The sequence below is a fragment of the Lithobates pipiens genome, unplaced genomic scaffold (genome assembly GCF_037356315.1).
Source record: "Lithobates pipiens isolate NorthernLeopardFrog02 unplaced genomic scaffold, aLitPip1_a1.2 Scaffold_25, whole genome shotgun sequence".
NCBI classification, from domain to species: domain Eukaryota; kingdom Metazoa; phylum Chordata; class Amphibia; order Anura; family Ranidae; genus Lithobates; species Lithobates pipiens.
In genome coordinates, this window is record NW_027507787.1 from 33499556 (window position 1) to 33523493 (window position 23938).

The window sequence follows — 23938 nt, forward strand, 5'->3', positions numbered from 1 at the left end:
GTTGTCACTGTACATCATTTCCTGGCTTTTGCAGAGGGACATGTAGTGCAAAAAACGCCTATAAACAAAATGCTCTTAAACTCTCACGTAAACTTCGTACAATATGCTTTCAATTTGCATCTTTTATGCCACATTTTTAAGCTAAAAACTTTGATGTTTTTTCTGCTCCTAATGTGCATGGAGCCTTAGTATGCACCACATAACACATTATGGCAGACTTGTCTGCCAAGTGGAGCCCTCCAACAGGATGCTGTCTCCACTCCAGGTGCTTCCATCTTCACCCAATCTTCCTTCTGAGTTTGTGCTGTCTGGCTGTGCCGTGTTGATGTCAAACTCATGCATGCGAGTAACAATTGCGGCACGTTGCTGTCTGCAGTTAGTGTACTGTAAATGCAGGTTGGCACCTGCTGACGTGAATATTTACTAGACTGTGCAAGTTTAGGGAGATATTCACTGTACCTATAGTTAAGACTTCATATAAAGTACAGTTGAAAAATCTTGCTTTTACTATTGCTTTAAAGATGGGTGTTGGTGCAGTAACCACTTTACTCATACCCACAGTAGTTTTATTTAGGGCAGGTGTGGCTACAAGCTACGTACCTGTATGTTGCCCACCACATGGTAGTTTGCAGAGCATGTTAGGAGCTGCAAAGGTGTTATCACCCTGCAGAATATTTATCCTACTCTGTACAACAATGTCCTAATCTAAAAGCATACAAGGAGGGCGCACATTTAGTGCATTACTGAACGTTTATTGTATAAAACAAAACATATAGACAAATGGATACTCACATATAGGATTAGTATCCTTTTAACCACTTACCACCAACTTATTTCAAGATTGTGACTGAAGCTGCAGCCTAGATCCTTGGTACAGGTTTTTCTGTTTTAAATCTACATTTGTCGTGAATTTCAAACTCCAAGCAGATATTATTTTTATATCAATTCAGAAGTGTTGTGTAATGGGAAAAAAAAAACAGGTTCTTTTTCTTAATGTGTTTGACTGTTACTGCCAAAAGTACAGTGGGGAAAATAAGTATTTGAACTCCTGTAGATTTTGTAAGTTTGCCCACTGACAAAGAAATGAAGGGTCTACAATTGTTATTGGAGGTGAATTTTTAAATTATAGAGACAGAATATCAACCACAAATCCAGAAAAACACATGATGCAAATGTTATAAATGGAGTTGCAGTCCCTCAGCGGTGCTAGTATCTCCTTCCCACATCGAGTGCCCACGTCTGAGCAGCACTCTCCTTCGGTGAACACCCGTGCGAACGCGCTCCCAAGTCCTACTTCTGCGTCCATTGACACAGAAAACAGGACTTGGGTTTGATTGATAGCAGCGCAGCCATTGGCTCCCTGCTGTTATCCATATCCAATCAACATTTAAGATGCCAACTAGAACTGGTGTGCTCATGACTGGGGAGAAGAAAACCGGGTACAGGCAAGTAAACGGCTGCAGCACTACAGGAGGTTTTTCACCTTAATGCATAAAATGTATGCATTAAGGTGAAAAACCATGAAGGCGACAGCCAATAAACCCCTTTAAGGTGTCTTGACTGTCACTTGGCAACTCAGTTTCAGCTCCCTTCATAAATTTTCTCTAGAATTAAGATCTGGAGACTGGCTAGGCCCTTTCATGACCTTAATATGCTTTCTCCTGAGCCATTTCTTTGTTGCCTTCTGGCTGAGGGAACAAAGTTCTCATCCAAGATTTTACAATACTTGGCCCCTCAATGCGACAAAGTCAGACTGTACCTTTAGCAGAGAAACAGCCCCAAAGCATAATGTTTCCACATCCATGCTTGACTGTAGGGATGTTCTTGGGGCCATTCCTTTTACTTCTTCCAAACGGTGAGTGGAGTTGATGCCAAAGTGCTCAATTTTGATCTCATCTGACTACAGCACTTTCTCCTAATCCTTCTCTGAAGTTTGGCAATGAACATCTAAATAATTCAGACAGGCCTGTACATGTGACGTATTGTATTACCAATTTATTTTTATTTTTTTCTCACTGTGGTCCCAGCTGCCTTGAGATCATTTACCATCTCCTCCCATGTAGTTCTGGGCTGATCCCTCACTTTTCTCATGATCATCCTTACCCCATGAGGCAAAATCTTGCATGGAGCACCAGACCAAGGGCGATTGGTGGTTTTGTATTTCTTACATTTGAAAATAAATCGCTCCCATTAGTTGTCTCCTTCTCACCAAGCTTCTTGCTGATGGTCTTGTAGCCCATTCAAGCCTTGTGCCGGTCAACAATATTGTCCCTGACGTCTTTTGACAGGTCTTGCCCATGATTGTGGGGGGTTGAATGGAAGAAATATTCTGTGGACAGGTGTCTTTTATACATATAACAAGTTGTCAGGAGGACCTTCTTAAATTGACAGGGACTAATCTGTATACCACTTACTATAGCCAGAATTATTGTTGGTTAGTAGAGGATCAAATACATCTTACTCACTAAACTGCAACAACTTTGTAAGTGGGAAAACACAAATATACAGGGGATCAAATAATAATAATAATTTGGCAGGAACATTAAGAAAAAGAACCAGATTTTTTTTTTCATTGCACAACACTTCTAAATTGATATTAAAATAATATCTGCTTGGAGTTTGAAAAATCGCAATGAATGTAGTAAACTGAAAAACAATGCCACAGTGAAGATAAGTGGGGAAGAAGGTAAGCATCACTCATTGGGTGGGGGGTCAACTTGACCCCTTGCTGTGTGGCACAATTTTATTTTTTCCAATTCTTTAAGTGAAACATATGGATACAGAGACCACAATACTGGTAAACATCCAATGGATCACTTCCACGTACAAGATCACATGCATAGACATTGCGTTGTCAGTGGCACAATTTTTTAATCATGTTAAAATCAGCATTTTTCTGCTTGAAAATTTTGAAATCCTAAACACTATATATTTTCTGAAAGTAGAGGCCCTAGAGAATAAAATGGTGGCTGACATTTTTTTTATATCGCATGATACTTGCTCAACCATTTATCAAAAGCAAATTTTCAGGAACAAAATACGTTAAACTATTTTTTAGTGCACAAATGTTACAAAAAATACATTTTTCTGTGTAGTGTGCAGATGACATTTCTGGAAATCACCTTAGATTGTTAGAGAATCTCTTCAGGCAATGTTAATGCCCCCTGCCCCATAAAGGAAATTTCACATTTTTTTGTTTTTATGTTACAGGGTAAAAGCAGAACGTATGAACTGAACAAGGACCTACAAGAGCTAATTGAAACGCATCTCAGCAAAGCATCTTCAGTACAGCTGAATTACGTGCCTGTAGTAAAGAAAAAAAAAAACGGAGCACCTGATTGGTCAGAAATGTGAAGCAGAGGAGTCCTAGACCACGCATTGTTGTAAATGCATGCTGCTGAGTTGACTCTTCCATCAACAGCTCCTCCAGTAATGTAATCTTAGTTAGGTTCACCAAAACGTTTAAGATATAGCAAGAAATTCTCATTCTGCTTGCAAGATTCTTATGTGTTAAAACTTGCTGAATGAGCACACACCTGGGAGTTTCTATCATTTGCCACTGCAAGAACTTCAATATTTCTCAACAGTATCAAAAATGTTGTTTTGGATTGTGCCTTTCATTGTACATAACTGCAGCGGTGAGCAATTTCAATAAATATTCTGTATTTTTTAGCTTTTTTTTTTTATTTTTTTTTTAATCTGGTAACATTTTAACTACAGAGCCATTAATTCCAAATCGAGCACGTCTGTTGATGAAGCAAACATTTTTATTTTCAACATATACAAATACCATTTTCAAGTCTGTAACATAAAAGTAGTCAAACAATTTACAAAAACCAACACATTGCTAACTGGCACAGAAAGTCAAAATATATACTCCAATCACTTCAAGACATGCACCATCACAGAATAATACAATAAGCCCTGGTTCACACTGCAGCAACTTCAAAACTCAAAGTTGCTTGACACGTCGCTCCCCAATAACTGCAATGGAACCGTTCTAATTGGTGGGACTCAAGACGTTCTGACTTAGAAAAAGGTTCCTGCGCTACTTTTGGTGCGACGTCCGTACCACTTGCACTGTCTTCTGTTAAAGAAGTCGTATGTAAGCTGTGATGAAGTTGCACAGGGATGTTGGATTCAAAGTCACGGCAGTGTGAATCCAGGCCTACTAGGAACACTGGAATATCTGATTAAGCAGTGCTATTGTGGATAAGCTCCAATTGCTTGTGATATCAGTGATTAAAAGACATTAACAATTTTTTGGTAAATGAAAGCCACTAATTGCCCTGAGGTCTAAAGGCCCGTACACACAATATGAAAACCAGATGGAAAAGTTTGTAGGACAAGCTGTCTGACTATTTTCTGATTGTTAGTACAGTGTGCTTTCGACAGCCGATTTTTGCTTTTTCTCACCTGACAAAAGCTGGATGTGAATTCAACGTCTGGTTTTCGTTTCATTAGTATGGTTTTTGTATGGAAAAAAATCGTAAGAGCAAGACTACGCATGCTTAGAAATGAAAGAATACATACAAAACTAGTCAACACAATATGTCACTTCTGACATATTTATATGAGAATTATCATATTGTGAGTGACCATGAAACTAGCACGCCACAAAAAAAATGGACGTTCGGTGATCCGGAAATCTAAGCGTGTGTACGAGGCGTGAAGGGCTAACATTCGGCGGCTCATGTGAACGCCACTCACCTCAAAAGCAATTCAAAATGTAATTAGTTTTGCAACTCCCATTCACTGACCACATGGGCATCTTACCTCTAAAGAGTTGGGTGAAGTAAGGAGGTAATAAATTAAAATACAATTTACCCTTGGCCTACACCTAAAAATTAAAAGATTTGTATTGGAAAAAATCACAATAAAGGAGCCTGTATTGAGAGAACAATACAAGCTGCCATTATTTACCTCTCCTGAAAGTTCTTGAATTTTAGACTTCACTTGCTTCATGGTCTGGAGTTATTACTCTGCAAAATACAGAGATAGCCAGGTATCTTGCATTTTCAAGAGCTCAGCATTCGTAGCCTACCTGTTTCTCTCAGTTCCTGTACATTTAACTATGTTTTACCCCTATAAAAAGTCCTTATGTTCCAATTCCCAACAATATAAATTGCACTTTCAAAAAAAATAAATAAATTGCAGCAGTGGAATCGTGGTCTGTTTTGAGTGTTGCCATTTATAAATGGAGTGAATTTTTATTTTTTTACGCTACTTAACCCCTTGAGGTAAAAACTAGGGAAGGAAATGAACTGCATATGGGAAAAAAAATTTTTTTTAGCCCCTGAAGATTTGGTTGCTCAATGACTGGACCATTTTTTTGCAATTCGGCACTGCGTCGCTTTAACTGACAATTGCGCGGTCGTGTGACATACCCAAACAAAATTGACGTCCTTTTCAAATAGAGATTTCTTTTGGTGGTATTTGATCACCTGTGTGTTTTTTATTTATTGCGCTATAAACAAGAGTGACAATTTTGAAAGACACCATATCTTTTACTATAGTAAATATACCACTTTAAGAAAAAAATTCTCAATTTAGGCCAATATGTATTCTACATAGTTTTGATAAAATTGCAATAAGCGTATATTGATTGGTTGCGCAAACGTTATAGCATCTACAAACTATGGGAAAGATTTATGGCTTTTTTATTTATTTTTTTACTAGTAATGGCGCTGTTTCGTTATATTGCGTTGGACACTTTTGGAACCATTGACATCTACAGCGCGATCAGTGCTATAAATATGCACTGATTACTATGTAACTGTCACGGAAGGGGTTAACACTAGGGGGCACTCAAGATGTTAAATGTGTTCTAACTGGGGGGGGGGGGTGTATGGGACTAACTAGGAGACATGACAGATTGCTATTTCTACTTTGCTGTCAGAGTAGAGAAGACAGATTGTGTGTTTCTACACAGGATTGTGTTTACACACACAAACCCCCGTGTTGCCGCTTGTGCACACAATTGTCCCCGCCAGCCACGCTCCCTCTGGTGGCTCTCCTGGTCAAAGCCCTATATATGTACGAGACTCTGGCCAGGAGAGTATATCTGCGTGAGCTGTTTGGTATCCTTTTGGCTAATTAACTGGTTCCCAAAGTGAAATGCTGCACTTTGCCACCTGTTTTATAAATAGAGCAGACAACGTAGAAGTGTGTTAAACTTCCTCATCCAGGAGTATATTGTGCAAAACACAAACCTGCCTTTTGGACGATTTTGATACTGAATAAAAATTTAAAAAAAATTAACTTTCACATCCAAAATACTACCACAATCCATTGCTTATGTAGTAATGTCTTTAATACTGAACTACACAAACAAGTGAGAGAAATCCCAGGAGCCCAAATCAGTCTGACTGCTCGGGAATGGTGCCACTAAACTCCATTCCCTCAGTTTTACTTCTTTTGTCCTATGACAAAAATCCAACAAAATAAAGATTCTCTTAGCATTACTAAACTTAATTGCTGTTGGTCAGTTCAGAAATGTTAAGACAACTCTGCTATCAAAGTACAAATTAGGCATAATCAGAAAAAAAAAATTTTATGTAAAAAGGGCCCATGATCAAACACCACATGCCATCAAATAAGCCAGGTCTGTCCACGCTCTCTGGAATTGCTAAGCCATAATACACAAATTGATGGCCAGATAGCTCCTAAATAGTACGAAGACACTCAGCATACTGAATAGTTTATCACCTTTACTTGAAGTGTTTAGGTTAATAATAGGCAGACATGCCTTGTTTTATGTTCAGTGAAAAATAAATATAAATAGTTATAAAATCTGCTGACAGCTAAAATGTATACTAGATTAGTATTCGCAAATTAAAGTAACAACTGTTTCCAAAATAAAACGATACAATACCGTCATAAAGAACTTTACCTCAAAAGGTAGCATGATTGCAGCAAATACCCTAGTCACACTTCACACGCATCCTGCTGCTCATTACAGTATTGATAATACAGGAACACCTGAAGCATCCAATATCTCCTAACATAGCTGTGTTTGTCCTATTTACTTCTTTTCAGCCTCTTTGCTGTAAACACTAATGAAGATTTAGAGGGACTTGGAAGTTTAAACACCATCACAGCTACCTTAGCACTGCAGTGGAAATAAAAATCCATTGTGATAGCTGCTCAATCACCAATTCCCTTTGATAAGCAGAGAAAGAAACAAAATGTACACATTTCCCTCCTCCAGGACTGCAGTTTAAATAAAAGTATACAATAGAATTAAAAGACATTTATAACACACATTCAGTTGTGGTAATTGGTGATCTTGGAAAGTAGTGATTATAAGCCAAGTGTTTTGGTTAGACATTAACAAGTGTGTGAAACATGAAAAGTCAGTTGTCTACAACTTCATATTTTTTGAATACATTGTTGCACAATTGTGTGTGATAAAGTTGCAGTTCAGATCATAGACAAATCACATAACGTACATATAAAAATTATGTTCTGCATCCCCATATAGGAAGATGTAGTCCATGGCAGGAAAACACAAGGTGTATGGACTGTGGTACATACAGGTTACTTTTATGTAGGTCCTTCACATGTACAAAATCCCTAAAGTTTGAAAAAGATTAACAATGTACATAGGGGTATTGCATTAACTACATCCTTATCACCGTAAACAAATAATGTGTACTTTCATAGTACATCTTTAAAAAAAAAAAAAGTGGTCAATGCTTTTTATGTACTAACGGAATAAGGTGCTAGGTATCAAAATAATAGTAACATTAATTGTTAAAATCTCAATGCTAAACCAGTAAACACTTCAGGACCAAACAGCAGTCATAAAAGCATCTTTGGGGTCAGTGGTCTAGAAGTGACATTACAATGCTTCAATAAATATAAAGACACGTTCCACAAAACTCATAAAAAATAAGCTGCTTAAATCACACATATTGTGTTTACAAGCATCATAATCTGTTTATAACATCAGTGTTTTATGTTGCAGCATGTGCTATTTTATATGTTTACAAAAGAAAAGTGAAAACTAGTGAAACTCCTGCAGTGTGTACACATAAGACATCAGGGTACCGTGCTGCTCCTGCCATTTCCACCAGTAACCCCAGATATCACTAGGGTTAATTTCAGTGTAAGAAGCAAAAAACGTCCTCTTAATCAGTGCCTGTACATGACATTGTAGCAGAGTGAAGAAACATGTTTCAGTCATTGGCAAACCTGCCAGTCGTCTCTCCTTAGTAAATATTTCAGCCACAAGACTAGGAAGCCTACCACCTTACCCTTCTGCATTAACCAGGCTCACTGAAAATCGGCCACTATCCAGGTCGCATCAAAAGAGATCCACTGTAATCCCCTTTTTTGGAAGTAACTTCATGCAAAATCCAGAAAATCTGGCACTTTGCATCATTTTGGCAGTTTCCAGTTCTTAAAAAGCTTATCGTACCATGCTGCGTTTGGCTTCCTATAGCTGGAAGGGTGTCTGTAGACATTTCTGTTATCTGCTGAATTACGGTCTTCTTTCTTGCTCTGCAATCCATTGCACATACAGTCACCTGCAATATATATTGAAATACATATTGAATATGCTGCATACTTGAAAGCTATTATAGTTAAAATAAAGGAGATGTGACAACAGGAACATTTTTTTTTTTTTTTTTTTTTGTCAGTGGGGACACAGACCGCAATAAATACACACAGCTAACTTCCCTACTCAAAACAAAAACATTTCGAGCTACAGTTTCTCTTTTATCTAGTAAAGCAATATCGAAAACTGGATACCAATTAAATTGAAGATGAAGCAGTGAGTAATCCACATGGTTTCTGACCCGCAGATCGCTTAAAAATGAGAGGTACACAAGAGATCCTTGTACAACAATCTGGGGGCCCGGTGATGTTTATTTCTGGTTTCCCAACTTAAAAAATGATGTGCTATGCAGACGTTGCTGCCTCTTTCTACTGATGGGCACTTTTTTGTTGAGTGATGTGTATACTACACTTCGACTACCGTACTATATACTAATCATAAATCGCAGGACACAGAGTTAATTCTTAAACTATTCTGTTAGGATCCACCTGCAAGTGTCTGTACACTGCGAAACAGCAAAGCCCAGCATTGCCCCCACTATTTTCTAGTTGTCCATGGGTGATGGACCCATCTCTCATCTGAGAGAGCCTTTTCTGCTTTAACGACTTGCTGACATATGCATATATGGAGAGAGATATATATTTTAAAATGTTAAAACTCCCCCAGTTGGAGCTGCACAATTGTTTAAAAAAAAAAATAAATCATGCTCTTGATTCAACACCCCTCACAATCTTCATGCAGAATTTCCTGATCCATTTATGTAACAATTGTAGAGAGTTTTCTGCTCTCTCAGCTGTCAAAAAAAACAGGCACCTGCATACACACGATCGGATTTCTCATCGGAAAAAGATATGACCGCTTTTCCAACGGGATTCTGCTCAAGTTTGCCTTGCAAACTTGCAGTGACGCAAAAGTTCACTGAAATTACGACCGTCAAGAACGCGGTGACGTAAAACACTATGAAGCACTAAGAAAATGGAGTTCAATGCTCCCGAGCATGTGTCAAATTGTTTCTGAGGATGCGTAGGAATTTTGCACGTCGAAATTGCCACAGAGTCGCATTTTCAGATAGGAACACTTCCTGACTGAAAAATTGAGAGCATGCTCTCAATCTTTTGCTGGCTGGAATTCAGCCAGCAAAAGTCCAATGGAGCATACACACGGTCACATTTCCAGACTAAAAACTCTCACAGGTCTTTTGCGGGCCGAATTTCTGTTCGTGTGTACGTGACATTAGCCTTTTTCTGACACACTTTTCTTACAAAGCTAAATTCAGTATTTTTTTTTTTACTAGAAAATTACTTGGAACCCACAAACATATATATATATATATATATATATATATATTTTTTTAGCAGAGACCCAGACCCTAGAGAATAAAATGGCGATTTCTACAATATTTTGTCACACTGTATTTGCACAGCAGTCTTTCAACACACAATTTTTTTTGGGGGGGAAAAAAAATACACTTGAATGAATAAAAAAAAAACTACAGTAAAGTTTAGCCCTTTTTTTTTATATAATGTAAATGATGATGTTACACCACAAGAATCATGATCTTTATTCTAAGCAAAAAAAAATAAATTGTGATTCACAATGGCGATGTATGGCCCATTGTGAATGTGAAGCGCTTGAACAAGTTCAAAAATTTCCATATGGAATCTGTAAGGTCACTGGTGAACACAACCTCTCACTGTTGAAGCTGAAGAACTGGGGCTTGCAGACTTTGTTGGTGAAAAAAAAAAAAAGAAGGCTTCATTCCAGGATATATACTCTGTGGCATCAATTTTAACCCCTGAACTGGACAGAAATATAAAGTTAATGTGTTGTAGAATAGCAGGGGGAATAAATTGGGCTAAACCAGGTTCCTTCTTTTGGCTTTATCTAGGTAAAAAAAAATACCATCTATTCAAATTTTCTTCTAGTACAGTTGGTATATTAGACAATTAACAAGAATAAACCTAGTGGAGGGAATAGGGCACAAAAGGGAGAGAGAAGGAAATGTCCAGGGGCACCAATGGTTAGAGAGTCAGGTGAACGTAATCGTAGTAGCGGGGTGAATATTATAAGCTGAGTAAAAAGGGAGAAGTGAGGCGCGTGACCTAGCGCATGAATCAAGTTGATAAATTAAGTTTATTCTAAATGAGTGAATAATAAAAAAAAAAAATTACTACGTGTTCATAAAAACATACAATAATTCTCATTTGATAAAATGGTGGAAATTATTAAATAAACCCATGCAAGGGTATAGGCTGAATCAATGGCTAATGCGTTTTGAGGGGATTCCTCTTCATCAGAGCCTTCGAAGACAGAAAATGGTCTGCATCATGTGGTGGGTTTATATAGAGAGCGATGACTGTGTGGGAGATATGTCACATGACAGACGGTGGATTCTCCTCTGTTCTAGTGGTGTTCCCATCCACAGCACAATGCTCTATGTCAGGGGTCTCAAACTGGTGGCCCTCCAGCTGTTGTGAAACTACAAGTCCCATGAGGCATTGCAAGGCTGACAGTTACAAGCATGACTCCCACAGGCAGAGGCATGATGGGACTTGTAGTTTTGCAACAGCTAGAGGGCCGCCAGTTTGAGACCCCTGCTCTATGTAAAACAATACCATATATATGTATATGTTAGAAGGCTGGCTATTGGCTAGCCTGCATTTGTAGGAGGAGTGTGGGGGGCTTCATAATCTCCACCACCTCCTCCTCCTCTGCTTCATTTCCAGGTTCCCTCCCACCCGTTACCCTTTTTTCATTCATTTTTCACTCAGGGTATGCCCTTTTTTTTTTCTCTCTCTTTAGGCATACTCTCACGGGCGATCATGGCACACCTCAGGTCGCTAGGGGTGGGGGGTCATGTTCAATCCGGTATCCAGACTCGGACTACAAATATATATATATATATATAACACATGTACATATAGAGATGAAATAAGAGTTGCAGATGGTATAAAAAAAAAATATATATATATATATTAGTGTAGGGGACCAAAGGGGTGAAGAGCTGGCTCAGAGGCAATCCAGTAAAATAAAAGTGGCTTTATTCAGCAAAAAAACATAAGACTTGTCTTATCACATGGATGTGCACACAGGTACAGTTCAGCAGCGCACAGGCTTAGAGGTAACAGTTCATGGCTCCAAACAGAGCTACAGTCTTTGTGGTTAAGCTCACCCAGCAGGTACACAATCCAGCAATGGACATTTCCACACAGCGTGCTGCTGTGTCTCTCCCTCCTACTCAAACAGCTCCACACTGACACTTTCAGCACACCTGATAATAAGCAGGTCTGAAGGGGACGTACCTGCCTTCTTCTATTAACCCCTTCTTAACCCTGCCCCAGGCTGACCCTCTAATACACACATATATATATATATATATATATATATATATATATAGATGTATGTGTATATACATGGTTGAACCTTGATAAAAAAAAGTGTATATAAAAACGGTTAATGTTATTGCACAGAGTAAAAAGTAATTAAATTTGTGTATATATACACACACTTTTATATATCAGACATGCACATCTGCATACATTGAAAGCATATACAATGCAACATATACAGTGCCTTGCGAAAGTATTCGGCCCCCTTGAACTTTTCAACCTTTTGCCACATTTCAGGCTTCAAACATAAAGATATAAAATTTTAATTTTTTGTGAAGAATCACCAACAAGTGGGACACAATTGTGAAGTGGGACGAAATCTATTGGATATTTTAAACTTTTTTAGCAAATAAAAAACTGAAAAGTGGTGCGTGCAAAATTATTCGGCCCCTTTAATTTCAGTGCAGCAAACTCACTCCAGAAGTTCAGCGAGGATCTCTGAATGATCCAATGTTGTCCTAAATGACTGATGGTGATAAATAGAATCCACCTGTGTGTAATCAAGTCTCTGTATAAATGCACTTGCTCTGTGATAGTCTCAGGGTTCTGTTGAAAAAGCAGAGAGCATCATGAAGACCAAGGAACACACCAGGCAGGTCCGTAATACTGTTGTGGAGAAGTTTAAAGCCGGATTTGGATACAAAAAGATTTCCCAAGCTTTAAACATCCCAAGGAGCACTGTGCAAGCGATAATTTTGAAATGGAAGGAGTATCAGACCACTGCAAATCTACTAAGACCTGGCTGTCCCTCTAAACTTTCAGCTCAGACAAGGAGAAGACTGATCAGAGATGCAGCCAAGAGGCCCATGATCACTCTGCATGAACTGCAGAGAACTACAGCTGAGGTGGGAGAGTCTGTCCATAGGACAACAATCAGTCGTACACTGCACAAATCTGGCCTTTATGGAAGAGTGGCAAGAAGAAAGCCATTTCTCAAAGATATCCATAAAAAGTCTCGTCTAAAGTTTGCCACAAGCCACCTGGGAGACACACCAAACATGTGGAAGAAGGTGCTCTAGTCAGATGAAAACAAAATCGAACTTTTTGCCCACAATGCAAAACGATATGTTTGGCGTAAAAGCAACACAGCTCATCACCCTCAACACACCATCCCCACTGTCAAATATGGTGGTGGCAGCATCATGGTTTGGGCCTGCTTTTCTTCAGCAGGGACAGGGAAGATGGTTAAAATTGAGGGGAAGATGGATGCAGCCAAATACAGGACCATTCTGGATGAAAACCTGTTGGAGTCTGCAAAAGACCTGAAACTGGGACGGAGATTTATCTTCCAACAAGACAATGATCCCAAACATACAGCAAAATCTACAAAGGAATGGTTCACAAATAAACGTATCCAGGTGTTAGAATGGCCAAGTCAAAGTCCAGACCTGAATCCAATGGAGAATCTGTGGAAAGAGCTGAAAACTGCTGTTCACAAACGCTCTCCATCCAACCTCACTGAGCTCGAGCTGTTTTGCAAGGAAGAATGGGCAAGAATTTCAGTCTCTCGATGTGCAAAACTGATAGAGACGTACCCCAAGCGACTTGCAGCTGTAATCGCAGCAAAAGGTGGCTCTACAAAATATTAACGCAAGGGGCCGAATAATTTTGCACGCCCCACTTTTCGTTTTTTTATTAGTTAAAAAAGTTTCAAAAATCCAATAGATTTCGTTCCACTTCACAATTGTGTCCCACTTGTTGGTGATTCTTCACAAAAAATAAAAATGTTATATCTTTATGTTTGAAGCCTGGAATGTGGCAAAAGGTTGAAAAGTTCAAGGGGGCCGAATACTTTCGCAAGGCACTGTATAAAAAATGGGCACTCATTTGTGTATTTGGAGAAGCGCCCACATAGCTCTGTGGGGTACGTACATAAAAGTAATAGTGTTATGCATTGTTACAGACATGAAGCATGAGAATAAAACACTAAAGCAAGGAAGCTGCAGAACTTCTTACTGGAGTGAGTCAATTAAAATGCACTTGTAATAGATATAGAGAAATATGCATAGAAGATGTACGAGCGTATGTATGTAAGAATAGAAAAAGTACAGAAAGACTAAAATACAGAGGTACAGCAATACTGAGATATGACGCTCATGTGTTTCTCAGTATCGACAGTGATAGAAGTCATAACAATACATAAACACACAGATATATGCATGCATATATATATATATATATATATATATATATATATATATATATATATATATATATATATATATATATATATATTTATTTGTATATACATTCGCATCGATGTGCAAAGTGAATTGAACCCGTGTAGCTGTATAAGCAGGCTCATGCAAAGTGAAAGAGTGCGAGTATAGTTTAGTAGTACAGATGATATTATAGCAGACAGTGCAAGGTGGACTTACTGAATGGTGCCAATTGTGAAGTAGTGACATGAAGTACTGATTGAATAGTGTCTGCCTGTTTCCAGATGAGACGGGCAGATCAAATAATTAGTGGTGTGAAAGGGATAAATCGAATTGGATCCTACTGTGTACAGATAATCATTATAAGCACAATGTGATATAACGGTAGTGGTAAAACAAATCTCTATGTGACCATATAAACGTGATGTAAAATGATAAATACAATTGTTATTGCAATTAAGGATGTGCCACTGAAGATGAAAGGTCAAAAATATCTATACATTATACATACAGTATATAGCTGGAACAATAAAAATCCACGTGATTATAACATCACAGCAAACATGCAGAGTGGTATGAAAAGATGTTATTTGTACTCAGAGTCAATCTGTGGATAGTATAGGAAAGGAACAAACAGCAACAAAGAACATAGACCTGAAGTGTGTCGGGTTCACGTGGTCAGTATGCCTAAAAGGGGGCATATGCCCAAGTATAAAATGAAATGAAAGAAAAGGGAATGGGTGGGTGGGTGGTACACAAGAGCCTATGAACACGGAGGGAGGAGGCAAAGGAGGGCAGGCTTTATGCAGCCTGACTCCTCCTACAAAAACAGGCTGACCTGCGGCCAGCCTTGCATTTGTACTCCGCATCGCCAATCTGTGGATAGTATAAGAAAGGAACAAAGAACATAGCCCTGAAGTGTGCCAAGGTCACGTGGTCAGTATGCCTAAAAGGTGGCAAAAATAAACACAGGATGAAAGCATAACAACCAGATTTAATACACACTGAATTAACGTATAACCTGCCAAAATTGACAACTGCTTGTGGTATCTCGAAAAGTGGCTCTGGGACATACCCAGAGAAAAAAAAAGACGACTTCCACCCAGAGAAAAAAAGACAACTTCCACCTACCCAAAAAACAAATAATAAAGGCCGGGGCCCCTTGGCGCAAAGGCACAGAAGCTACTCCTATCCTGAATGAATAGCTAAAGTATGCTTTAGGGTCCAGACCCTGATTGGCCAAAAAAAAAAGAGGGTGTCAATGAAGTATGCATTGAGCTGCGGAGAGGGGAGCGCTAGGAAAAGATAAACCGAGGACCATCCCTGGGTTTGACAGATGTAGCACTGACAAGCTGCTTTAAACCAACATCGGGCACCACGCCTTGCCAGGCTCCAAGAACCTGATTGACAGTGCTGCCTCCCGAATGCTGCGTCTTGCGAGCATGCAGTTGTAAACAGAAAAACCCGGGTGCCAAACCAGTTAATTGGCCAAAAGTAAGCAAGACCCTGGGCCAGAAGCGCAAGTCCCCTGGCCTCAGAAACCACAAAAGGCCAGCTATAGCGCTGCCTTCAGCACCAAGCTGGTTATCAACGCAAAAGGAGATCTTTAGAACATCTCAGATATGTTACGAAAAAAAATGACCCACAATGGAAAGTCTGATGAGCACAGCAGGAGGGCTACTCTTCTGGATCCCTGAGGGTGGCTTAAATAGAGTGGGCAGAAAATAAGAAAAACCTGAAGGGGTCTTCCAACAACATGAAATGCTGAGACTCAGCCCAATACGCCCTGAAAGTGCTGTGGGCTGAAACGAGTTGTTAACCATCAGGATTAGGAAACCTTGACCGGAAAGCCTGGAAAACATGCCAAGCAGCGTCACGAGCCTTCCTGGCATTCAAAATAAAAACTTAATAATAAAGGCTGCTGCGTCAGCCAAATGGAAACCCAATCCATCACAAAAACTGGAAACTGAAGAGAACGCGTGCTGCCGGCATCTGCGTCCGAGACCTGGGCCTTCTGATACTGGCCTGGCAGGGAAACCTGCAGTGGAAGAACATAGACAACCCAGCTGTGTGAAAACGACCAGAGAACCTAACAGACAACCAGCCCATGACATAACAATACCTCTGGTACTTGACAAGTACAAGGATGTGGTTGCAGAAATGACAAGACCAACAGCACATGAATGTGAACCTAATGACAACACCACCCTATTGTATGCAGAGGCGAACCCAAGCAACCTGCAGCGCCAAGACAGTAAATTAAAAACGAACACTCAGGGCTAAGTTACCCACAGACTGTGGTGGGTAGTAGTAAAGGTGTAATGGTGAACGTGCATGTATGACGTATAGACTACAGTCGAGAAGATTATGGGACGACAATCAATTAAAAACGAAACCTCAGCCTGTATGCATCTGTAGATGTGATAGATCCTGGATGTAAGCACTAGCCAATGGAAATGCAGCGAACAAAAGGCAATGACATGAAAAGGCATATGACGTGAAACATAAGAAACTTAAGAAAAGACGGAACCGTAAGACACATTGGAACCGTAAGAAGCATGGGAAACGTGAGAATACGCAAGAAACATGGGAAAAGTGAGAATACGCAAGAAACATGGAAAACTTAAGAAACATGAGAATACATGGGAAACATGAGACTACATAAGAAACATGGGAAACATAAGAATACGTAAGAAACATGGGAAACGTGAGAAAAGTAAGAAACATGGGAAACGTGAGAAAAGTAAGAAACATGGGAAACGTGAGAAAAGTAAGAAACATGGGAAACGTAAGAAACATGGGAAACGTAAGAAAACATGGGAAACGTAAGAAAACATGGGAAAAGTAAGAAAACATGGGAAACGTAAGAAACGTGAGGAACATGGGAAAAACATGAATTGGCATGATAGGCAAAAAAATTGCATGAGAATCATAAATTGCATGAGAAACCGTAAATTGTGCGAGAAACGTAAACTGCATGAGAAACGTAAATTGCATGAGAACCATAAATTGCATGAGAAACCGTAAATTGCGTGAGAAACGTAAACTGCATGAGAAACGTAAATTGCGTAAGAAACCGTAAATTGCATGAGCATGTAAAATAACCCTGAAAAACAACCAAAGAGGCTGCACCCACCTCAGAGACACACACCTTACTTCTGTTTGATACATAAGCGATGTATGGAAGTGTAACCTGTATTCACTGCATTAAATGGAAAATGGCTAGAAGCAGCTGTCAATAAAAGAGGCCAATGTGAGATGTACAGGAATGTTTTTTAGAAAATGCTGCAAAAAATAGGATTTTTAAAACAGTTTACCTGTAAAATCCTTTTCTTTGATGTACATCAGGGGACACAGAGCCATAGTAATAACTATGTGGTTATATCGGCATATAACCCCCACATAACTCCTCCCATTACTGGGAGTCCTCAGTTTGGTAGCCAAGCAATCAAAGTGTATAAGAAGAAGAAGGGAGTGGCCTCTGTGTCCCCTGATGTACATCAAAGAAAAGGATTTTTAAAACAGGTAAGCTATTTTAAAAATCCTATTTTCTTTTCTTATAACAGAGCCATAGTAGTAACTATGTGGGATGTTCCATAGCAATGGCAACTGAAGGGGGGGAGACAGAATCAAGGAAACAGGAGGCCAGAGGACTCATACTTCAGCCTGCAGTGTATGCTGTGCCCAAAGGCAATCTCCTCCTGACCTTTAATATTGATTTGAAAAAAATCGGATAAACGTCTGAACCAAAGACCAATGTTGCGGTCTTACAGATCTGAGCCATAGAGGCCTGATGATGCACCACCCAAGAGGCACTAATCGTCCTGGATGAATGTGCTCTTAATATAAGAAGGAAGAATTTTCTTCTGTAAGCTGAAGCTTGATCAATCACTTGACAAATCCATTTGGAAAATAGTGGATCTTGACACTGCCTGTCCATATCTTGGACCCTCTGGCAGTACAAACAAAACCTGTGTTTTGCAAACCTAAGCAGTCACCCTTAAATAGTTTCTGGTCGCTCTTACTACATCAAGAGAATATAGTGCTTTCTCTTCCCCAGATTAAGGCTTCTGGGGAGAAAGAAGGAAGAATAATATCTTTGTTTAAATGAAAACCTGTTACCACTTTTGGTAAGATTTCAGGATGAGGACATCAAACCACCTCGTCCTTATGCATGATGAAATATGGCTCTTACAAGACAGTTCCAATACTCTTCTAGCAGAAGAAATGGCAAGCAAAAAAAGATTACCTTTCTTGTCAAAGAACCAAGAGAATTTCTCGTAAGGTTCAAACAGCTGATTTAACAAAGCCGACAAGACCAATTTTCGCCCTTCACGGTAGGCTCGGAGACCTTGAAAGGAAACCTTCAGGAACAGGGGTACACTCAGGTAATCCCGCAATCCTGGACCTGTGACAAGACCCTGCCAGTAAACTTTTACTGGCCTTACTACCAAAAAGTCCTGGATCCCAGGGCCCAGCTATAAAAGCATTCGCAAGCAAAACCTTGTGTCTTTGGATGACGAGGCCCGGGTACCATTCATTTAGTCCATTACGGAAAAATCAGAATGGATCCGGTCAGGATGGCTTGCTCTCATAAAAGAATTACTGCCCGTGGAGCTCAGTACACACATCCTTACACGTGCCCAACACCTAAGACACTGGCCAAAAAACTGAGGACTCCCAGCAATGGGAGGGGTTATATGGGGGAAGTTCACGCCTAAAGGGGCGTGCCAGTGTCCAGCACCTGATATGCCGATATAACCACATAGTTATTACTATGGCTCTGTGCCCCTTGATGTAAGAAAAGAAAGATTATTTGAACTATAATTCTCATGCTACACATGGTACTTGGGGTGCAAGCATCAGTCAGGCGGGACTATCGTGTCACAGGACCCCCTGCTGACATCCCCTGAAGGCCCCCTAAACACATACCCCCCAACCTGCAACCCCAGAACATAGACTGACCCCCGAGCTAGCCCTGCTGCCAACTATACCAGACCATCCAGTGGCAGACCAGACCAACCAGGGGCAACAGTACCAGACCAGCGCCCGCAGCGCATGAGACCCTTCCCTCAAGGTAACGCTGCCATGAGCAGGGAAAGTGAAGCCGCCGAGCGTCCTCCTGGACCGATCGGAGACCCGGAAGTGAGTCACCCACAAATGACACTGACATGAGAGCCTACGACCACGAGGGGAGGAGGCAAAGGAGGGCAGGCTTTATGCAGCCTGACTCCTACAAATACAGGCTGACTTGCAGTCAGCCTTACACTTTTTGTATCAAGTGAATATCTGACAGTCTCTCAAATAAACGTGATTGGAAATTGTAGCTATACCTGGGGTAGTGCCTCCACCTTCTGGGGATGGGAGGGGATGGGGTATTCATACCCAAAATGGTGAACCCCCTCGCCGTACGGCGGTGAATCAATCAGGCATAAACCGGAAACGTGGAATGGGGCTCCAAGAGCGAAGTGTTCAGCCTTCTCCTCTGTTGGCCAATGGGAAATCTAAAACGCCAATCACCATAAAAATGGATAGAGCTCCAGATGCAAAGTACTCCATTCTCTCATGTGCTGACCAATAAGAGATTGAAGGCACAACTCACCGACTATATTCCTCCAAATAGTGGAAATAGTTTCAGGATATAGGAAGGAGCAAAACCCCCACATAACGTACATCCAAATGATGGAATTTATTATAGTAAAACATCCAACATCAAAATAAACTAATATTGTATAAAATAGTTCAATTGAACAAATAAAATGTGCAGTAAAAGGTGGCTTGGGCCAGCATAATAACCCTACATGTTTCGTCCCCAACTGGGGTGTATGCATGCCAAACACCACTGAGCTTATATAAACAGATAATAATTACTAAATTGTGAACCTGTGTGGCCATCGTGGGATATAACTTCCGGTGTCAAATGTGTGTTTCAAACATCACAACATAATGCAACGTGACGTCGCAACATAACTCCATGTAAGGCAAATAGATGTGGTAAATGGCAGTGCAAAGATGCGTCACCATAGCCAGGCCTCAGTCTGAACAGCCAATTCATGCTGGGTGGGCCAAACAGAAAACCGCAACATCACACGCACAGCACACGAGATGGGCCAGCAAGGGAATATGCCATACGGCTCAAATCTCTTGCTCAGCCAGTGTAACGTGGTGATGTCAGACATGTGGAGGCGCGCAACACATCATGGCCTGGAACAAAGGAACTAGTGAGGAGCAATAAATTCCAAGCCTCGTAATGAGTGTAATTCGCTAAAAAGCAACTAAATGTGTATTCCAAAACATCTTGAATAGATGTTAGTACAAACATCAATTAGATGGTGAAAATCACATACATAGGGACTTGTATATCAGAGATGATTGTGGAGAACCCAGATAGTGAAATTTCACATGGCCAGATGGACCCTTACAGAAATTTTCTGTTTAAATGCAGAGTTGTGTGGGGCAGGGGTGGGCGACTCCATTGAGCGGCCATGTGACTGACCTAGAAGAATCATTAAGTGATTCAGATGATCACTGGAATGCACACCATCATGCATGTGGGCGTGGGCGTGGTCATGCGTTTCAGCTAGATTAGGAAGTAATTCAGCTGGTCCATGGGAAGCACAACATCATTCGTGTGGGTGTGGCCACTCGTTCCTGTGACCGCACTCACATCCAATAGCCAACCTTATCCTCGGTGTCCAGCCTAAGGGCCGGCCCACATGGGCGGTGACCTGCAGGGAGCTAAGTCATCAATAGCTGTATGAACCCGTGCAGTGAGGGGAAGGAAGAATGGAAATAAGACTAAGGCTGTAGTGTGTAAACACAATACATATCAGCTTGATTGTATGTAGTGACTACTGCTGGAATGTCATTAGCCATGCTAGTCTCATTGGTAACAATGGCACTGCAGGTGAAAGTGACATATGGAGTATGTTAGACTAAACAGGCACGTAATTGCAGAGGAACAAAGGGATAGGGAGATGAATAGTTCACATGGATATATACACACAACAATATGCATGTACATACAAAAACATCTATATATATATATATATATATATATATATATATATATATATATATATATATATATACACACACACACACACACAAGCGTGGGGCAGACTGATTTAGGCTTGTGACAGACTGGATGGAGAGACACGTGGGGAGGACCAGTTTTGCATTATACTACCCCATGGACCTCAAGGTCTTCGTTCATTCCAACAGGAGCCAAGGAGCCTCTGAGATCTTCTTCCTGCATCTGAGTCTTTTTTGATGGCTTCTATGCCAAATACTTGCAAACCTGTTGGAAGCCCATTGTGGCAGTCCTTAAAAATGCCGTGAGCCTGAATAGTTGTGTCTCCTCTTGTTTTTCATGTTGGAAGCGTTCACACTGTCATTGATGATATTGCATTTATGTTCACTAAAGCTTACTCTTAGTGGGCGTGTAGTGCATCCCACATAAAGGAGGCTGTAGGGTCAAATGATGCCATAAACCAAGAGGTACCACATTGATGAATTGACAATTTCTGTGGCTATGGCCATCAGACCCCATAACCTCATTTTTACGGTGTGACATGAATGCACATGCCCCACAGTTCTTGTCTCCACATTTATAGTTGCCTTTTTTTATCAAATATTGATGTCCAGGCACTTCACATATATTCTGCTCGGTGCAATAAAACTTATGAGGTCTCTAGGTTTGCGGAACACAACTTCAGGTCTAGGGGGCAAGATTTGCTTTAACCCTTTAAAGTCCAAATTTTTTAATGAGTTAGCGTGACTCAAAATGTGCTCTACCAAACGGTGGAGCAAAACGTTAAAGGGCTTAGATAGGGTCTTCTTTCAAAATGCTCCAATTATGTTGAATTGCTCTTTGAATGTCAAAAGCTTTAGTGCTAAATTGAGTACTGAATGTAATAACGTCAGAGGAGTCTTGTTTCTTGCAGGCCCCTTTATTCTTTTGCATTGTAGTGGCATCTTTCAACATGTTATCTGAGAAGCCTGCAGTGTACTGTATCAAGTATTTGGACTAAGCTTGTTCATCGTGGTCTTCCTTGTATCCCTTTTCAAAGAATGTTCTTTTTAAAAACAGACCCTTTCTTCTCGTATTCACTATTTCTGGTGCATGTTCTCTTTAGTCTACAGAATTGCCCGTATGGGATGTTATGAATCCATTTTGTGTGATGGTGGCTTTTAGCGTGAAGGTAGGAAAGTTTGAACTGGGTTTTGGAAAAGATGTTGCCTTCCTTATCCAGCTGCAGTTCAAGATCTAGAAACACAAGTGATGATTGGTCAACAACGTGGCTAAATGATATACCAAAGGGGTTGAAATTGCAATATTCAAGAAAATTATTCAGCTCTGTTTCTGATCCATTCCAAATGATCAAGATATTGTCTATATATATATATATATATTGCATAAAGAGCAAGCTGTGCCTTAAAGGGATTTTTAGCCCAGATGGAACTGTCCTCCCAAAGACCCATGAACAAGTTTGCATAGCTTGGAGCAAATCTGGCTCCCACGGCTGTCCCTCTAGTTTGTCTATAGAATTCTCCCACATAGGACAAATAGTTATGGGTCAGACAAAACTCAATAGAGTCAACGAGGAACTTAGTTTATAGAGGATGTAGATTACTTTGGATAGATAGTATTCAACCGCCTTAATACAATATTTATGTTGGATAGAGGTGTAAAGTGATGATACATCAAGCGACAGCCACTTATACTGAGGGTGCTAGTAGAAGGTTGAAAGGATCTCAAGCATGTGTCCCGAGTCTTTGACATAGGAAGGGAGTTGTATAACCAGATCTTGTAGGAAGTGATTAATATAACAACCCATATTGCTTGTTAGGCTGTCTATCCCAGCAATAATGGGTCTAACGGGTGGCTTTGACAAATCCTTGTGGATCTTAGGGATGTCGAAGAAGTGGGGTGTTAGTGGATGTGGTTTATTTAGAAATAAGTATTCACTTTTAGTGATAACCCCATTTTCTCTTGCTCAATTGAGAAGTTGTTCAAGTGTAACTGCATAGCCTCAAAGTGGATCAGTTGAAAGTGTCCTTTTCGCCTAGGAGTCTCCATGCCTCCGTCATATAGTCATCTTTATCTTGAATGACTAAACCTCCTCTGTCAGCCTGCCTGATAAGGATGTCTTCTCTATCTTGGAATCTCTTGATAATTTCCTTTGGTACCTCCCAGTCATTGCTCGGAGTGTGTTCAAGTTTGCTGCTAGAGTCGCCTTTTTGGCAAATCTTTTTTTATCTCATCCATCATCACTTCATTAATTTTCCTTTTGCCCAGTGGGGATGAAAGGAAGACTTAGGTTTAAAGTCCACGTGTATGATCTGTTTTTCCATGAGATCCATAAGTTCTGGTTCCATTGTGAGATCCTCGCAGGCCCCCTCTACGTACAGGCTCTCCAAATCTAGGAGCGCGGTGTCGGCATCTTGTAGATTGCTGTCCAATGAGGTACTTGTGGGAAGTGGGGCCGTTTTATGGGGTAATTTTGGAAGAGCAAAATATCATTTGAGGTTGAGATTCCTCACATATTTGTTAAGATCTACGAAAATCTCAGAGAGATTTGGAGGGTTTTTGGGGGCAAAATTGAGGCCCTTCACAGTACATTCAGCTCTGTATCATCAAACACTGACCTGGATAGGTTATACATTTTGATCGTAGTATGAGTAGAGATTATCTTTTCCCTCTTTTTGGTGTTCTTTCCTTCCCATCGGCCTCCTCTTCTCCATCTTCTCTTTTTCTTACCATCTTCAGTGGTGGGTCCAGATGTTGAGCCATGGGACTCCAATTTCCTACAGCTTCTTCCTCT

General features: G+C 40.3%; 2 protein-coding genes across 10 annotated transcripts in view; one reads left to right on the forward strand and one right to left on the reverse strand.

The window, feature by feature from the left end:
- Positions 1 to 3672, forward strand: part of NOC3L (NOC3 like DNA replication regulator) — a 122493-nt gene extending 118821 nt beyond the window's left edge. Inside the window, exon 21 of the mRNA XM_077454239.1 lies at positions 3211 to 3672. Within this exon, the coding sequence (XP_077310365.1) occupies positions 3211 to 3354 (144 nt within the window). The 3' untranslated portion in view covers positions 3355 to 3672. The remainder of the gene's footprint in view (positions 1 to 3210) is intronic.
- Positions 3673 to 3747: 75 nt separating this feature from the next.
- Positions 3748 to 23938, reverse strand: part of PLCE1 (phospholipase C epsilon 1) — a 783803-nt gene continuing 763612 nt past the window's right edge. For 7 of the 9 annotated variants that reach the window (XM_077454232.1, XM_077454230.1, XM_077454231.1 and 4 more), the window contains one exon: positions 3748 to 8531. In XM_077454232.1, the coding sequence (XP_077310358.1) occupies positions 8383 to 8531 (149 nt within the window). In that variant the 3' untranslated portion in view covers positions 3748 to 8382. The remainder of the gene's footprint in view (positions 8532 to 23938) is intronic. The other 2 variants (XM_077454238.1, XM_077454236.1) reach the window with 1 other exon arrangement.